This window comes from Podarcis gaigeae (assembly GCF_964106915.1).
Source record: "Podarcis gaigeae genome assembly, chromosome: 2".
NCBI classification, from domain to species: Eukaryota; Metazoa; Chordata; class Lepidosauria; order Squamata; family Lacertidae; genus Podarcis; species Podarcis gaigeae.
In genome coordinates this window covers 1,790,716-1,808,020 of record NC_139679.1, presented here as the reverse complement: position 1 = coordinate 1,808,020, position 17,305 = coordinate 1,790,716, and the positions used below count along the sequence as shown (strand labels likewise).

Genomic DNA, 17,305 nt, shown 5'->3' with positions numbered 1-17,305 from the left:
CACACTATGGGTGACCAGTGATCCATAGGATGGGCAGTCATAGCTGGCATGTGAAGCGGATGCACAGAAGTGATTCTGCCTCCCCCTCATGTAGCAGCTGTACTTAGATTTCCAGATATGTAAGTTTTGCTGATATGGAATATGCCTGATGTCAAGAACTGTTCGGGTCGCTGTGTCTTGAGGTTTGGCTTTGAATTTCACCAGCCTCCAGGGCCTCCAGGGGAGGTTGCAGATCTCAGAGTGTTGAAAGTGACAGACTATTTTGTGCTTGGCTTGAGAGCTTCTGCTGTTCATACTGCCTCTGTGCCCACTGGGTTCTTCCCTGCAGACATTATGCAAAGTCATGCTGTTGCCTTATCTGGTGCTAGTAGCACCAGGAACTGCCCTACCAAACTTTATCCCCATATCTGCTAGCAAGTAGCCTTTAGCTCTCAGGCTCCACCCTCTGGAATGCAGTGCTTGAGCCCCCAGGAAACCTGGCTGCCTTAATGCTAGGAGGCTTTAGGGAATGGTAGCTTATTATTTTACATTTCTGCCCCAACCAAACCCTATTGCTCAGAAGCATGGCTGGCTCTAGTTGGTGTAACGTTTAACGTGCTGGGCTCCATTAGCCCTGGTGTTTTCCTTTCACCATGACTGCCCTGGTTGGCTTTTGGCTGATGGCATATTTCTAACTCCTGGACAAATTGTACACTACCATGCGCTCACTGCTAGATATAGAGTAACAAATATATAACAGCACATCCCAAAATTTCTGTATTTAACATCTTATTTACCTTCTGCCACCCTCAAGTATGAGATTCCAACTCGAGCTACACCTACAAAGGCAGCCACTGAGTCCTGGGAAGAGAGTCCTGGAGTTATTACTGCAACCACCGTCGCAGTTGGCTTTAACCTCACAGACAACTATGAGGTAAGAGGGCTTGGGGGAAGGACTATGCCAATCATGGGAGAAGTGTTCTCTCTTTCCCAGTGGCCATAGAAAGTCTGATACAATTTTCACGAGTATTTTAGAAAGGGATTACTTTGGTCTAATCTATGTGTTTAGAAAAAAACATGTGGTTCAGCCTCTCTGGGACTTTACCATGTTAAATTACAAATGGATCACCACATATTTGAAGGCTTACCTTTTGTTGTATTAATAATTGTTTATTATTATTATTATTATTATTATTATTATTATTATTATTATTATTATTTTAACCCACACCTCTAGGCACATGGAGAAGAACATGTTAGAAAGAAGGAATCTTTTGGTCTATTCATTTTGACAGTCTAGTTTTTGACGTGCCAATATATTTTGATGTTAGGGGAACTTTCAGGTGTTTATTTGCCTACCTATGTTTTGAAATCCTCCAGTTTCACAGACACTGTCCCACTTGCTTTTGCCTAACCTCAATCAGCTGCTGTGAATCACAGAGGTTGAAAAGGCTGTCTACAGCCCCCATGATGCTGAGCAGTAATTAAACATAGTTTCTCCACCTCAGCAGTCCCTGCAGTCTGCTGCTTTTCATTCATACTATAACATCCATGACAGATACCTAAACTTTCTTTGAGAAACCTCAGGATAAGATTCCACAACAATCCGTATTCTCTTCCTGAATGAGCCTTATAGAATCTGCTTTCACTGACAGGTGATTAGAGTTCCAATCCACCGCTGGAACTTGAGTTGGATGTGTCTCCATCACAGTAGGGTTCGCACATGACCAGTCAGAGCTGAGTGATTAAATTACTACTGGGGAAATGTAGCTGTAGTTTACTGCAGTTTCCCCAGGGATAATTGAAAGAGAAGATGTGGATGGTTGTAGGGTAGAGGGTAGAGAGTACGGTATAACTATCACTGTCTGGGGCAGAAATAATGGGATATTGTGTCCTTTTCAAGGGCAGCATTATTCTATAGAAGGAAAGGAGAGCTGTTAAATTTCTTTCTCAGCATGTGGGTAAAACAAAGAGGGACAGCAGGAGTTTAATCCTCGCAGACTGGCAGTGTAAACTACTGCTTACTGTAGAAATTAATGTGGGAGTAAACCCCTGCTGTTTGAAAACATGACATTTCCCTCTAACATTTAACCTCAATTTACATTCCTGTAATTAAAAACCATTGTTTTGTCTCTTATTCCCCAGGCTATTTCACACATGGCCCTGTCATTCTACCCAAAAGGCTTGAGCAAGCCTTGTGCTCAAGTGCTACCCCACACAACAGCCATGGAACTAGGGACTGTACACATGCAAATGCATACTTGTAGCCCTTGGTCATGCTCAATATTCCATACAAAGGAGGGGCGCCCCAAGGGCCACTGTGATTGGATGCTCTCGATTGGATCACTGTAATGTGCTCTTCTGGGGCTTCCCTTGAGGTTGGTTCAGAGCTGCAGCTGATGCAGAATACCGCAGCAAGGTTATTTGGTAGAGTAATAGATGGTATATAAATACATTAATAACTTTTTTAAAGGAAGTATGTGTAGAATCATGTAGAACTTTACAGTGTCTGTGCTGGCCCTCCCAGGAATGGATGAACAAATGCTCTTTACTTTCTTTGAAAGGGCAATAGAATGTAATCATTTGGTCGTTGGGAGGTAGTCTAGCAAAGGAAGCCAAGTGGCTACAGGAAACAGGCAGTCTCTGCTGTGCTTAAGTTTTCCTATCCTGACAGGACCTTTTTGGAGAACAGTACGAGATTGGTGAGGACTCAGACCTGGATGCCAATGGCACTTACAGAGCATACGAGGAGAGACTTGACTACAGAGACAGGGAATATGAGGACTACTATGACCGAAGGGATGCAAATGAGGAAGAGCGGTATGATCCGGCTGAGCGCAGTGAAGACACCCTCCAGCTCCCCCCGGTAATGACCACAGAGACACACTTCTGAGGTCTACTAATTCCCCATCCCTGGTTGAGCCCCCAACATACCATAGCATTTGGCCACCTGCCATTGCCCCATTATGGCAGAAGTGGGGAACCTGTTACCCTCCAGATGTTGGACCACAACTTTCATCATCCCTGATCACTGACTATGCTGGCTGGTGCTGGTGGGAGTTGTAGTCCAATGACACCTGGAGGGCTGCAGGTCTTTTCCCCTTGCATTGCAGTCTCAATCTAAAGTAAGCAGAGTCAACTTGAGAAGGTAGCCCATCTAGGAGATGGAAAACTCTGATCCTAAACCTCTGTTGCCTTGTGGGACATCTTCAGGAAAAGAGAAGGTTAAGGAATAAACCCTACACAAATCCAGAATGGAGTTATTAATACAGATAGATGACACACTGTACACCTCCTTCTGGCAACTCCTGCAGCCCAATGTGCTTTCCTTTGGTCCACATCAGTGAGGCTGGGGGGGGGGTCCTTTTACCTGGGCTTCCCAAGACCTCCAGATAGACCGCCCAGGCTTGCCTCCCAGGGAAGTCACTTCAGTGCTGCTAACACAGTGCTTTACTTCACCCCCAGATGCCCACTCCATTGTCTCTCAAGACAGACAAATACCAACAACAGCATGAACTTAGTTTTGCAACGTGTGCTGTGGATCTACATGCTGGCAGTCAAATGCTGGGTCAGCTATCAGTCTTGTTTCCTTCTCATCACGTGTCAGGAAGGGATTTGCCTTAAAAAAAATATGTTAAGATTTATGTATTCATCCTTTATTAGGAGCATAGGAAGGTCAGTATTGTTTACACTGTCTAGTAGAGGCTCTCCAGGGTTGCAGGCCTCTCCCAAGTCCCAACCCTACCTAAAGTTGTCAGGGACTGAACCTGGGACCTTCTCTATGCAAAGCAGAGGCCCTACCACTGAGTTGTGCCCCTTCCCTTACTGGAAACAATAATTGCAATGTGTTTTAAAGATGTGTTTGAGTCCTTTGGGAACTGCAAAGGGATGTGTGCTGCTGATGGCATGGGCATTAGCCAACAGCCACCTCTGTAACTATCTTCCGCCTCCCTGCTCAAGTGGAACCATTCTGAAAACAGCTGTTTTTAGCTCCACAGCTTCCCTCCAGAAAGAAACAGCTATGTTTGTTTGCAGTGGAGCAGAGGTGCTATGAAGCGACCTCTGCTGTTTCTTAGACCATTGCATCTGTCTTCACCCTGAGAATCGCCAAGAATCCCCTCTTTTTATGAGGAAAGGGTGAGGAATTTAGGAGCAAGTAGACAGCTATAGTGTTAATGACAGATGTCTACTTAAAATATTTTTTCCACAGAACAGCTTGTTGCTGTTCCCTCTCCCTCTCGGCCCACCTCACCAATTTGTTAGTCGACTGGCCTGTGCTGGAGTGTTGGCATTTAAACCAGCACATCAGGGAGGAGCAGCAAATGTTCCAAGCTACAGGAGTTGTGTCACTTGCAGAACTGTCTAGACTCTGGCAGAGAGGACATTAAAACTGGCCTTCTGTGGACCTGCCCAAGCCTAAGCCTGAGCAGCTTTATGAAGAAGAACTGCAACATGTCCCTGATTAGGCTGAGCTCCAACCAGGACCCCTCCATACCAAGTGAATGGGTTGTAAAATGGCAAATGCAGGCCAATATAAGTGAATGTGGATACATTTCAGGGCAAAATATATATCTATCTTAATTTAACATATATGGTCATGGGGTCTAAATTGGTGGTGACAGATCAGGGGTGCTTCCATTAGGAAAGGAACTGAAAATAAAACTTCTGATGTTGTAATGACATCATACAAATCTATGGTATGACTGCATTTGGAATAGTGTGTACAGTTCTGATCGCCTTGCCTCAAAAAGGATATTGCAGCATCGGAAAAGGTTCAGAAAAGGGCAACTCAAATGATCCCCTGTGAGGAAGGATTGCAGCATTTGAGAGTTTTAGGTTTAGAGAGGGAAGAGGCAACATGGTAGCTAAGTTTATAAAATTATGATGCCATGTAGAAAGTGGATAGAGAAAAGTTTTTCTCATTGTCATAACACTAGAATTCATGTGCATTCAGTGAAACTGAATGATGGAAGATTAAGTGCAGAGAAAAGAAAGGGCCGTATTTTTCGCTCTATAAGACACACCCGACCATAAGACGCACCTAGTTTTTAGAGGAGGAAAACAAGAAAAAAAAATTTCTGAATCAAATGTTGTTGAAGAGAAAGGAGGAGGGAGGATCAGGCTAAGGCATCGCAACAAGAGGCGCTGAGCAGCTCTCCCTCTTGCTGTGCTGGGTTCAGCAGAGCTGTGAGAGCTCTTCGCTGAAGAGGCTTTGCGCAGCTATCTCTGAAGCCAGCAGCAATCCCTCTTGCTGTGCAATCCCTTGCGCAGCAATCCCTCTTGCCTGCCCACTGCTCCCAAACCTTCCCAGGGCTGCAGGGGGAAGCCCTGGCTGCCGGCAGAGCAGCACAGCTCCCCCCCCCCCACAAACACCAAAGAGCAGCTCAGGAGCATGCCGCACTCCGACAGTTTGGCCCCAGGGACCACACATTTGCTCCATAAGATGCACAGACATTTCCCCTTACTTTTTAAGAGGAAAAAAGTGCGTCTTATGGAGTGAAAAATATGGTAGTTCTTCTTGCAGTTCATAGTTAAACTATGGAACTCAACTCCTACAGGAGGCAGTGATGACACCAGATGGCTTTGAAAGAGGAATAAACAAATCCATGGGGGAAAGGACTATCAGCAGTTACTAGCCATGATGGTGATGTTGCACCTCCACTCTCAGAGGCAGTAGATCAGTTGCTGGGAATTGCAGTTGGGCAGAGTGCTCCTGCGCTTGAATCCTGCTTAACATTTTTCCCACTGGGGCATCTAGTTGACCACTGTGAGAACAGGATGCTGTGCTAGAAGGGCCTTTGACCTGGTCCATCAGATTCTTCAAATGTTCTTATGTTAATAGACCTCCACCCAGTGCTATTTTTCTAGAAAAAGAGGTTCCGGAACTCACAATGAGTTCTCTTATAATGGCAATGGTGCCCACCTGAGAGGTGCCAGAACTGAGTTCCTGTGGGTTCTGGCTGGAGAACCCCCCTGCCTCCACCCCCTTTTAAGCTGCTATGGTTTGTTTCTATTCCATGTAGCTGAACAGCAGGCTATAAAAGGCTCTTTGTCCATTCATGATTCCCATTTAATTTACCTGTCTCCTTTCTGTTCATCAGGGAGAGATCCCACCCCTTTAGGGGAAAGGCAGCTTTCTCCGTGGTAGGAGTGACTCATGCAAGTTGGCCATTGCTGTTATTATATGTTTTCTTTGTGTCTTTACTAGGAAAAGAATCTGAAAGGAGAGAAAGGGGAGCCAGCCATCATAGAGCCAGTGAGTATGGTAGATGTTCTGTAGTGGCACTGGTGCTCCTCCATCAGTATGACTAGGGGCTGAAAGCCCACTTGGTGATGGGGGTGGAAGGGGTGGAAGATACCAGCAATAAGTTATGGGAAGGTTTCTGGGTGTGTGGCAGGCTGTCAGTAGTAAACATGGCAGACAGTGTAGAAGTGATGCAAGCTGTGCAGCAGAAGTCGAACCCTGCTGTTAGGCCCTGAACAATGACCCAATTCTGCTGGCAGTTCCCTTTGGCAAAATGTTTGCTTGCAGATGTGGCTGTGCAAAACCTTTTTCTTTATTTTCTTGGATTTTTTGCCATCTTCTTGCACACTAGCATCATAAAAATAGATATGCCTTTTTCACAAGACAGATCTGAAGCAACCTTGTGCATTGTGTGCATATTATTTTGGCCACAGTGTAGATCTGAAGCACAGTTGTGTATTTTGTGTATACTGCAGTTGTGCATCATGTTTTCCAAATAAAAGTGCTTGCAGCTGTACAAGTCTGTGTCACATGCACAATTGTTGATGCCACTCAAAAGCACAGGCCCTAGGAGACATTACCTAGTAGATTTGTATCATTGTTGCATATCAAATATGCAGTTGGCCTCAGTGTTCAACAGCTGGGACAATTAACCCTCTTCTTCAACTGAATAGTAATATTCACAAGTTTACTGTCTGCACAAGACCCCTACCCATAACTTCATAACAATAGAACATAGAGTCTTTAGTGGCCTGGTATTGTGGAATACTTTGCCAATAAAGATTCAGCAGATATTTTCTGTTTTAACTTTTAAATGTCTGCACAAGACTTTTCTATTCTGCAAGGCCTATGGAGGCAATTAGTAATACATTTTTCCACAATGGTTAATTGATATCTATTTTTAATTTTTAAACATTTTTACTGTATGGTTTTGTGCATTTTTGTTGTTAACCTCTTTGATTTTTTTTATGAAAAAGCAGTCCATAAATACTTTTATAAATAAAGTAAGTGCATATATGTTTATTTCTTTGGAACTGCAAAATCACTGGTATTTCTGGTATCTTTACAGGTACCAAAATGAGGTTTTAAGTGTGTTTAAGAGTGAACTAATCTATATAATGTAACTTAGAGTACATTTCATTCCTTGTCCATGCCATCTGTGTTAACAGCTGTATTAAATCTTTTTCTTTTAATTGCAGGGCAGGCGTTTTGAGGGGCCAGCTGGTTACCCAGGTCCACAGGTAAGGAAAGTAATAAATTCAGGCTGTAGGAGGAGAGCTGCTGTTAGTCTGATACACCAGAGGATTCCAAAGTGGATGTGTCACCTGGTCCCCCAATTCACTTGTTCCTCTGTGGAATAATTGTACCTTGTGCCCTGACTGTATTTGTTGGGCATGTTCTGTTCTGATGTTTTGGGCAGTACCCATAAAATATTGATATCATATTGCATGGGTTTCTGAGTGAATTGTTCCACCTTCATGGTTTCTAAGATTCTCTTTGGAGCCATGGGATTCAGCATGGAATTGGCTTAAGCGCACTGGGGCTTTCAAGCATGTTGTAAGTTATTTCTCCCCAGTTACCTCTCCCATATTAGGCCACCAGCCTGTCTCCAAGTGAGAACAATGGGCATCTTATAACTGAGTGCCAGTTTCAAAAGAGTTGAGCTAAGGTTTGGGGAAACAGAGTTCAAATTCTATTCTCCCTCTGCCCCCCCCCCTATTTATGCTAGCCTCTACCATTCAAAAAGTGACACACAAAAGTATATCATGGACTGTGGGTATTTCCAGAATTTGCAAACGTGTTGTGGAGATATTACAAGCACATCGTTGGCAACAGGGTTGTTTTCTTATTGGATTTCTCCCCAAAGGGTACATCCAGATCCAACAGGAGAAATGATACTGGTTGGCATTTTGCTGTTGATGGTGTCATGTGGGTTCTGTGAAAAACTTGCTTGCATGAGGAACACTGATCCCACAATGAGCACTTGCCTGGTAGCAACCTAATTTGCACTTCTAGGGGAGGGACACAATGGGAAAACATATCCCCATTTTTAGCCAAAAGAATTTCCCCAAAGGTTCTGAAACCTGCAACCTGTATAAATTAAACACGTTGGCAGAAGCAGAATAAGGGCACAGGTCCATGCTTAACAGCTCAGTGTCCAAGCGTTTGTTTGTTTTTCTCCATGAAAACCCACTTTTTAGCACTCAGTTGGACTCAACGTCAATTGGGGATTTCTACAGATTGCCATTTTCTTTGGTTGAGCATTAAAGGGTGAGTTTTCATGGGGAAAGCTTCAGAGGAAAAAGAAAAAAGGGGTGCTTGGATGTGGAGCTTTAAAGTGCAGACTGTACCTGGAAAGAGCAGAACAAAGGATAAGTGTGGATAAGCCCATAATGATGGATATTTGTATCTAGTAGTAGTATTCTGTTCTGGCTAGATGTGGGGAGGAATGAGGAGCTCTGTAGAGCATTGATGCTTCACCCCCTGAGTACAGTGGTACCTTGGTTTACAACCATAATCAGTTCCGGAGATCCAGTTGTAAACCAAAACAGGTTGCAACCCAAGGCGCGCTTTCGCCAATGGGGCCTCCCTCCCAAAATGGGTTGTAATAAAAAATAAATAAAAATGGGTTGTAATCCAAAAAAAGGGACATGCACTTCCAGGTTTGATGTAATCCAAAACTGTTGTAATCCAAAGTGGTTGCAAACCAAGGTACCGCTGTACCTTGCTGTAGCCTTGCTGAACATCTTTGGTACTAGAATCTACTAGAACCAGGGTCAGGTGCAGTGTTGGCACTGAAGGCACAGTGGTTGCAATGCTGGCTTGGGGTTTTCTGGTGCCACAAGGTTTCTGTTTGAAAGGGGAACTGGGTGTTGGATTTGGGTCAGTGAGATGCTTATCTTCATTTTCTGTTTGTCTCTTCCCAGGGTGAGACGGGTCCAATGGGACAGGGAGGGCCAGCAGGATTGCCAGGAGATCCCGGTGAGCGGGTAAGGAAATCTCTGTGCAGTTCAAGAGGCAGAAGGGTAGCCTCCCCCTTCTCCAGCCTGGGGATTCTTAATCTTCTCAGAAGCTGGTGGGGGCGGGGCGGAGAAGGTGAGGAATCACCGGCATGCGCCCCTTTCAGTGTACCTCAGTGCTTGGAGACAGGTCCTAGCTTGATGCAGATTTCTTCTAGCTCAACACTTCCTGGGAATGATTGATGGGTGTTTTCTTGCTTTTTTTTCTGTATAGGGACCCCCAGGACTCCCAGGCCTTCCAGGAGCTGATGGCATTCGTGGGCCTCCTGGGACAATGATTATGTTACCGGTAGGTGATGCAGGATGATGGGTGAAGTGGGTTTGAGGAGCTGAGATCAGGGGAGATCTTTAGGAGGAAGCTTGAACAGCCAGTCCCTTTGGAAAGCAGATTCCGGAGGAACACCATATTTTGGGCTGGCTGGGATTTAAAACAAAGTCTGAGCTCTACTCCAGAGCCTGGGAGCCTCAGTGTACAGCTCTTTCCAAACCAGTGGTGGGAGCCCACTGGATCCAGAGTAACGGGAGTGTGTCCCCAGACGATGAGGGCAAGGACTGCATTGTTTTTATTAATCTGTAAACTGCTGTGGTAGCCTTGCTGAACACTGGGATTAAGAAGCCTTGCAACCACCAAATAAATGGATTAAAAATTGATTAACAAAGAAAAAACCACATATTAACCTTTCCGCAATTTAAATGTCTCATTCTCCCATCCTGCCAATTTGACAGTCAATAAAATAGGGGTTCAGCAACCAAAATAGAAAGTCAGCTTGAAGCTTGATCACGCGGTGCTTTCATCAAGGAGGATGCTGCCCAAAGTGGGCAGGGCGGTGGCTTGCCTGCCACAGAGGCCGTTTTTGGCAGCATCTGCCTGGTGACTCTGACATGTGCTTTGGTTAATCTAGCCATGACCTCACAATCCCATCATTTCCTTCCCTGACTTTGTCTCATTGACCCATTTCTAGTTCCAGTTTGGTGGTGACTCAGCTAAAGGTCCATCTGTGTCCTTCCAAGAGGCCCAGGCCCAGGCTATTTTGCAGCAAGCCAAGGTACGTGCGGGTATCCCCTGATCCTCTTCTTGTCGTGGGGCTTAAACTCTTCGAATGGCTCCTTTTCTTTTTGTCATGCAGTCAATATAGCTTCCTTGCTCTTTTCTATGTGTCTAGCCACTTGGCATGTTACACATTCTCTTTCCCACCCCCTCATCTCCGTCCAGATAATAAACTGCAAGCTTCCAAGTGTGGCCCATCACAAAATATTTGCCACATAATCCAACTTCATCTGCACATTGCGAAAGAACGTCCCTCTCAAGCTATAGCAAGGCTCTTATTAACCCACACCATTCTTATTCCCACAGTAATAGAAAAGGTGCCCCAGGCAACTTGATATAGGAAACCAGGAAGAAGACCCACACCCTGTAGGGTTGCTAGCCCACTTGATCTGGGGCAAAATGTTTCTTACTGAACACAGAAAAGGTTGATGACTAGGCTGAGAGATCATCTGAAGAAGAGGCCACCATACGAAGGTTTGCTTGATGCTTACCCTGCAGCTGTATCCTAAGTCAAGGGTAGCACAGCTAATGGCCAGAGATTGTGGGTGGTGGGCACAAGGTTGACTACTCCTGCCATAAGTCCTAAGTGAGGAGGCAATTTCCATTTTATCACTTGACTTATGTCAGGTAGATTAGAATCATCCCTGTTTTTAACAGATGAGAGAACTTCCTTAGTTAACACTAATCTCTGGGGTGCTGCTAGTTCCTTAAAAGATTCAGGGCACAGGAGACAGATGCAGTTTGCACCTGCTAATTTGATGTATAGCTGCAAATTCGGGCCAACATTCAGAGTGGAAATAGGAACCATAAGCAAAGTTTTAAGAAAGGTTTAAAAGGGTGAAGGCAGAAGAGATTCAGAATCTGGGCCACTCCTAATAGCACCCTGCCATGCCAGCCTCTTGATTTAATAGGATTGTATATACTGCCTAATCATCCAAGCCTCTGAAAGGCTGGCGGCAGTATTGCTTTCCTGTTTGATGACTCACAGTGCTTTAATTTGTTGGGATCTGCCCAGAGTGGCTGGGGCAACCTGGGCAGATGGGCAATATATACAGTATAAAAATTACCAATCAAATCAGAGGTTAAAACAAATAAACCTATTCCCCCCAATCCCAACCCCCATGTTCCCAATCCCAGTTTGGTCTCGCATGCACACAATTGTGGTAGAATGCAGCAACAATTACAGAAATCTGTTTATTCCCTTCTTTCTTCCCTACTTCAGTTCCGCCCTGTTGTCCAGCTTCTTCCCACAAACCTCCTTGCTTGCTGCACCTCAGTTTGTCTTTGGTTCTGTTTTAAATTGCTTCCCTGAGATTCATTGTTGTATTTCTCTCCTTCTCAGCTATCCATGAAAGGTCCCCCTGGCCCCATGGGACTAACAGGGCGGCCAGGCCCACTGGTGAGTAGCTGACATTGTTTGGAGCTACCCTGTATAGTCTGGGGAGTGTCTTTTTATGGAGGGAAGATTTGGACATTTGCCCTTTCTTTCACACCATGCAAGAGGCTTGGCTGAGAAGTGCACTGTGCATCTGGGCTGGAGTGAGAGGAGGTGATGGGGCCAAATTTTGAAGTTTGCATTTCTGCATGGAAAATGCTTCACTGGAGTAATGTGGAACATGGCACCCAGGTGTTTCTACCTCTATTAGAAGATTGGGGCATGGAGGGTGAAGAACATGCTCACCTAGCACCCGTCAGCTGATGGCTGGGGCTCGTGCGCTGGGTGCATGAGGGGGGTGCCTGGTTCATCCCACACTACTGATATTATGACATCACATTGCTCCACTCTCCTCCACCTCCTGCTGTTGGCAACATGCAATGTATGGAGATGTGGATCACTGTGCTGCCTAGTAAGACAAGCAAAGTTCTCCTAGAGTTACAGAGGGGGTTGCTGTTTTCAGAGGCAGATGGGCATCTATTACTGTTTCATCTACATTGCTTCTAGAAATGCACTGCTTCTCCTGGTATGCCCCGCAGAGGACCTTAAGGTCCACAAATGACAACATTTTGGAGGTCCCAAGTCTCAAGGTGGTAAGAGTGGTCTCAACTAGGGTCAGGGCCTTTTCAGTACTGGCCCCGACTTGGTGGAACGCTCTGTCACAGGAGACTAGGGCCTTGCGGGATTTGACATCTTTCCGCAGGGCCTGCAAGACAGAGCTGTTCCTCCTGGCCTTTGGTTTGGACTCAGTCTGACTTATGTTTCCTTAGGGGAGCCTTATGGTTTTGATCTATGGGCTACTTTTAAAATGAGGCTGCATTTTAAATTGCATTTTAAGCTGTATTTTAAATTGGTTTCTTTTCCTATTATGTTTTTACTGTAATTTCACTGGTGTTAGCTGCTCTGAGCCTGGCTCTGGCCGGGGAGGTTGGGGTATAAATAAAATTTATTTATTTATTTATTTATTTATTTATTTGAAAGGATATAAGGGGGAAGAGATTCCACCCCCCCCCCTATTTATGGGGCTGCCAGCTCTATTTGCATTCATGGACATAGCCAAGGTGTGGGGTGGGGGCAGCTTTCTCCCCCAAATCAATAAAAATTAATAAAAATCTGAGGTTCTGCCTCCTCCCAACAAAAAGATCCCAAGAATAGTTTACAAAAGGTTTTAGAGAGGATCCAGGAATCTGGACAGGTAGCAGGTTTTAAATTAAATAAAAATAAAAATAAGATCTTGGTGATAAACATGACAAAGCAATATAAAAAGGAATTACAACAAGTTGCAGATTTATGCATACATTAAAAAGTTAAATACCCGAGGGTATGGCTGACAGCTAAGAATATACAGTGGTACCTCTGGATGCGAACGGGATCCGTTCCGGAGCCCTGTTCACATCCTGAGTAGAATGCAACCCGCGACTGCACGTCTGTGCATGTGTGGGTCGCGATTCGCTGCATCTGCACATGCATGTGATGTCATTTTGAGCGTCTGCGCATGCGCGAGCTGCAAAACCTGGAAGTAACGCATTCCGTTACTTCCAGGTCACCGTGGAGAGTAACCTGAAAACGCTCAACCTGAAGCATATTTAACCCGAGGTATGACTGTAAATGTATTTAAAGAAAATTACATAAATTCTTGGAAAGAAATAGAGAAATTTAGAGATTTGGGGTAGGATGAATTTATATTTTTGGAGAAAGTATCAGTGATAAAAATGAATGTATCGCCAAGAATGTTATTTTTATTTCAGTCAATACCGGTACAGTACACTTCAAGGAAGCAGTGCGGAGCAGCAGTGCAGTACACTTCAAGGAATGGCAAAAAAATATGTCTAGGTTTATCTGGCAGGGGAAGAAACCAAAGATAAAATATAAATTGCTAACAGATGCTGCCAGATTTAGAAGGGCATGATAATAGTTTTGAATGGCATGCATATTTATGGTATGAAAAAGCAAAGGTACAAAGGTTTTCAGAATCTTTTAATAAGAAAATCATTTTTTTATGGTATGGGAAAAATATAAAAACTTATTAGAACAAAAAAACACCTTGATGGCTTTTCCCTTTAGAAGCAATATCTCTGAAAAAACTGAATATGAGAAGTAATTGGCCAACATATAGAGAGCTGAACGGAAGCAGAACACCAGGTGAAACTAAAATACTATAAGGGATTTATTAACAGATTGGTTACAGTTACAGATAGGTAGCCGTGTTGGTCTGCCATAGTCAAAACAAAACAAAACAAAACAAAACAAAACAAAACAAAACAAAAGAAACAAATAAATAAATAAATTCCTTCCAGTTGCACCTTAGAGACCAGCTATGCTAGCTATTGGTATGAGCTTTTGTGTGCATCTGAAGTATGCACACAAAAGCTCATACCAATAACTAACTTTGTTGGTCTCTAAGGTGCTACTGGAAGGATTTTTTAAATATATTTTTTATATTTTATTTTGTTTTGAGATTGGTTACAGTTTTACCAACTAAATTATGTTTTTAAGACAGATAAAAAGAAAGGTTTTAATTGTGAGATATCAAGATTTCAAAAAGATCTTTTAGAAAACAATAACAAATTATTGTCAAAAATGTACAGTTTGCTCTTGGAATGGCGTACAGAAGATGGACAGGTCGAGTCGGTAATGATACACTGGGCAAAAGATTTGGGACACAATATTCGGATGGCAGATTGGGAAAGGTTATGGAAAACAGACTTGAAATTCACAGTATGTTGTGTGCTGAAGGAAAATTACATGAAAATTATGTACCGGTGGTATCTGACTCCTAGTAAGTTAGCAAAATGTATAGGACAACTACAGACACCTGCTGGAAATGTAAAGAAAAAGAAGGTACCTTTTATCATATGTGGTGGACTTGTAAGGCAATAAAAGCTTTCTGGGAGATGATATCTAATGAAATTAAAAAAAAAATGTTTAAAATAACCTTTATTAAAAACCCAGAAGCTTTCTTATTAGTAATTATAGGTACTGACATCCCAAAGGAGCAAAAAAGACTTTGTATGTATGAGACAACAGCCGCTCGGATGTTAGTAGCCCAGAGATTGAAAGGAGACAAAGTCCCTTCCAGAGAGGAATGGCAAACGAAACTGGTGGACTCTGCAGAGATGGCATAATTGGCTGGAAAACTCAGGAATCAAGAGGACAAAAACTTTATAAAAGAATGGGGAAAATTATAAGTTATTTAGGAGACCACTGTAAGCAGATGGAAACATTTCCAGGATTTTAATTCTTCTTGTAATGTAACAAAAATGATTTCCCCCAAAACCCAAAACCTGCTTATAACATTTTTGTTTTGGTAGGGTCTTCCAGGGAATTCTGGTCTGAAAGGAGACTCAGGTGATCCCGGTCCACAGGTAGGTTGCTGGAGACAAGTAGGCAGGGTCTTTAATTGCTATGGGATGGAGCAGAGAAATGCTACCCACGTTGAATAGACAGGAAAGCTCTTTCCCTGCCACCTTCTCCGAGGGTGTCCTGCTTGCTGGCCTTGTGCTTGGATTTGGGGGATTCCCACAGCTGAGGGAGGGGGAACTGGAGGCCCTCCAGTTGTTGGCTGCTCACGGCTCCCCTGCATCCTTGGCCACTGAGCATGCTGTCTGGGGCTGGTGGGAGCTGGAATCCAGCAACAGCCAGAGGACCACAGGTTCCCCATCCCTGACTTAGCAATTTAAACTTGCAGGCATTTCCTGCTGTGGTGGGGAAGCCCTTGCACTGCAGGGCTCTGGAATTACTTGCAAATGAGTTATGAAGCCCATTTTTTCAGTCTGTTCTCCTTCTCCTTTCCCCCAGGTAGGCAGGGGTGGAAATCTCCCACCTCCTCAGGATCATATACATCTCTCCCCTTTTGGATCTTTCATGTACATCGCTTTCGATTTTTTCATTGTGCTTTGCCTAATCTCTTCATCCCATACTGACACTTTCCTTCTCCTTTTTTCCTTTTTTTTTAAAAAAAGTTACTGCTTCCAGACAGTAATATCCTGCTTCCAGGCCCCCCCCCCCAAAAGGCTTTCACAGCAGCTTATGGTAAAAGCAATGATGGAATTCATTCAAGCCATTGAAGCAGTAATACATAAAACAAAGCAGAGCTCCAGGGAGACAATAAGATTGCTTCCTAAGTAAGCAACGTCTTACCACCCTTCTCATTGCAGGTTGGGAATTTGCCAGCCCAGCTTCCCTCAGCAAGGTATCCCAAAAGCAGGGACTGCACTAGAGGAGGCCTTCTGTCTGGCAGGGGATCCCAAGGCAGATCCTCTCCTACTTTGAATTGGGCCTGTATAATCTCACTGATGGCCAATGCAGTGTGCTCACTGCAGCCGGCACAAGGAAGCAATCTTGCCATTGCATTCTGGACCCTCTGCAACATCTGGGGAAATGCAACTTTGTAAGATAAATGTTACAAGTCAAATCATAAGTTTCCATTGATGGCAAAAGCTTCCACATGTCAATCATTACAAAGGGCTCCGTTCTTCCAACATTGAGAAAAATCTTGAGGTGTTAGGAGAGGTGACATGTGAAGCTACTCTTAATCTGAACTGTTTCCCTTCTTGTTATAGGGCTCACCTGGGATCCAGGGATCAGTAGGGCCCCCAGGGAAAATTGGCAAGCGGGTAAGCACCTTTGCTCCAGGATCCCATAGGTGGCTGAGTGACATTGCGTAATAATCCCGCCACCTCTTTCTCTCACCCTTTCCTTTCTTTTCTCAAAAAAGGGTCGCTCAGGAGCAGATGGTGCCAGAGGACTTCCAGGAGAAACTGGACCTAAGGTCTCTAGATCTTTCTTGAGGGTGGAATTGATGGAGGGGAGGGAGTGAATTCCAAGATGCCCAGTCCCACTGTGGGTTGACATTTCCTGCAGTTGGCACAACTAGTAGGGTGCAAGTAGAGCTAAGACAAATGTTTTCAATTGGTATGTTGACATGGGATCATATTCTTTCTTTCTTTCTTTCTTTCTTTCTTTCTTTCTTTCTTTCTTTCTTTCTTTCTTCAAATCAAAACTGCTTCCTCTGTATTTTGTCCAAGTCCTGGAAACAAAACAAAAGTTGTGTAGGGACATGAGAAGAGCCCTTCTGATGGAACAGATCTAGGGCCTATTCCCCTCCTTTCAATACTGGCTGGCCAGAAGCTTCCACTCAGCCCACAAACAGGGCAGGAGGGGAACAGTCCTTCTCCATCACCTGTCCTTAGCATCTGACTACAAAGACAAAACAAAACCCCTAGAACTTATAAATTTTTTAGCAGGAATTAATGGGATGAGCACTATAGTGCAAGAGTGCTCCTCCAGAGAGCAGCCACATGGTAATATTGGGGAAGCATTGCAGAACACCCGCTAAAGCAGAATCATGTGTCAGCACACCAGTATAAATCCACCCATGGACCATTATTGCAGCAATTACATATTGCAGAATTCATCTGCCAAAAAAAGGGGGGGGGGCAACCAAACACCAGTTTAGACAGACAGACAGACAGACAGACAGACATAGATATTACACATACACTTCACTCTACTGGGAATACATATATGGAATAACCCCCCACAGACCTTGCTGGGTTGTCAGGATGGATTTGATCATT

At 44.1% G+C, this 17,305-nt stretch overlaps 1 protein-coding gene across 7 annotated transcripts in view; it reads left to right on the top strand.

The window, feature by feature from the left end:
• Positions 1-17,305, top strand: part of COL5A3 (collagen type V alpha 3 chain) — a 114,238-nt gene that overhangs the window by 36,757 nt on the left and 60,176 nt on the right. For all 7 annotated transcript variants that reach the window (XR_014561775.1, XM_083729140.1, XM_083729141.1 and 4 more), the window contains 11 exons: positions 794-913; positions 2,654-2,845; positions 6,188-6,235; positions 7,423-7,464; positions 9,151-9,213; positions 9,458-9,532; positions 10,206-10,289; positions 11,634-11,690; positions 15,038-15,091; positions 16,289-16,342; positions 16,444-16,497. Coding sequence is in view for 6 of the 7 variants with exons in the window: in XM_083729140.1 (XP_083585266.1) it covers positions 794-913; positions 2,654-2,845; positions 6,188-6,235; positions 7,423-7,464; positions 9,151-9,213; positions 9,458-9,532; positions 10,206-10,289; positions 11,634-11,690; positions 15,038-15,091; positions 16,289-16,342; positions 16,444-16,497 (843 nt within the window). In the remaining variant the exon portion in view is untranslated. The remainder of the gene's footprint in view (positions 1-793; positions 914-2,653; positions 2,846-6,187; positions 6,236-7,422; positions 7,465-9,150; positions 9,214-9,457; positions 9,533-10,205; positions 10,290-11,633; positions 11,691-15,037; positions 15,092-16,288; positions 16,343-16,443; positions 16,498-17,305) is intronic.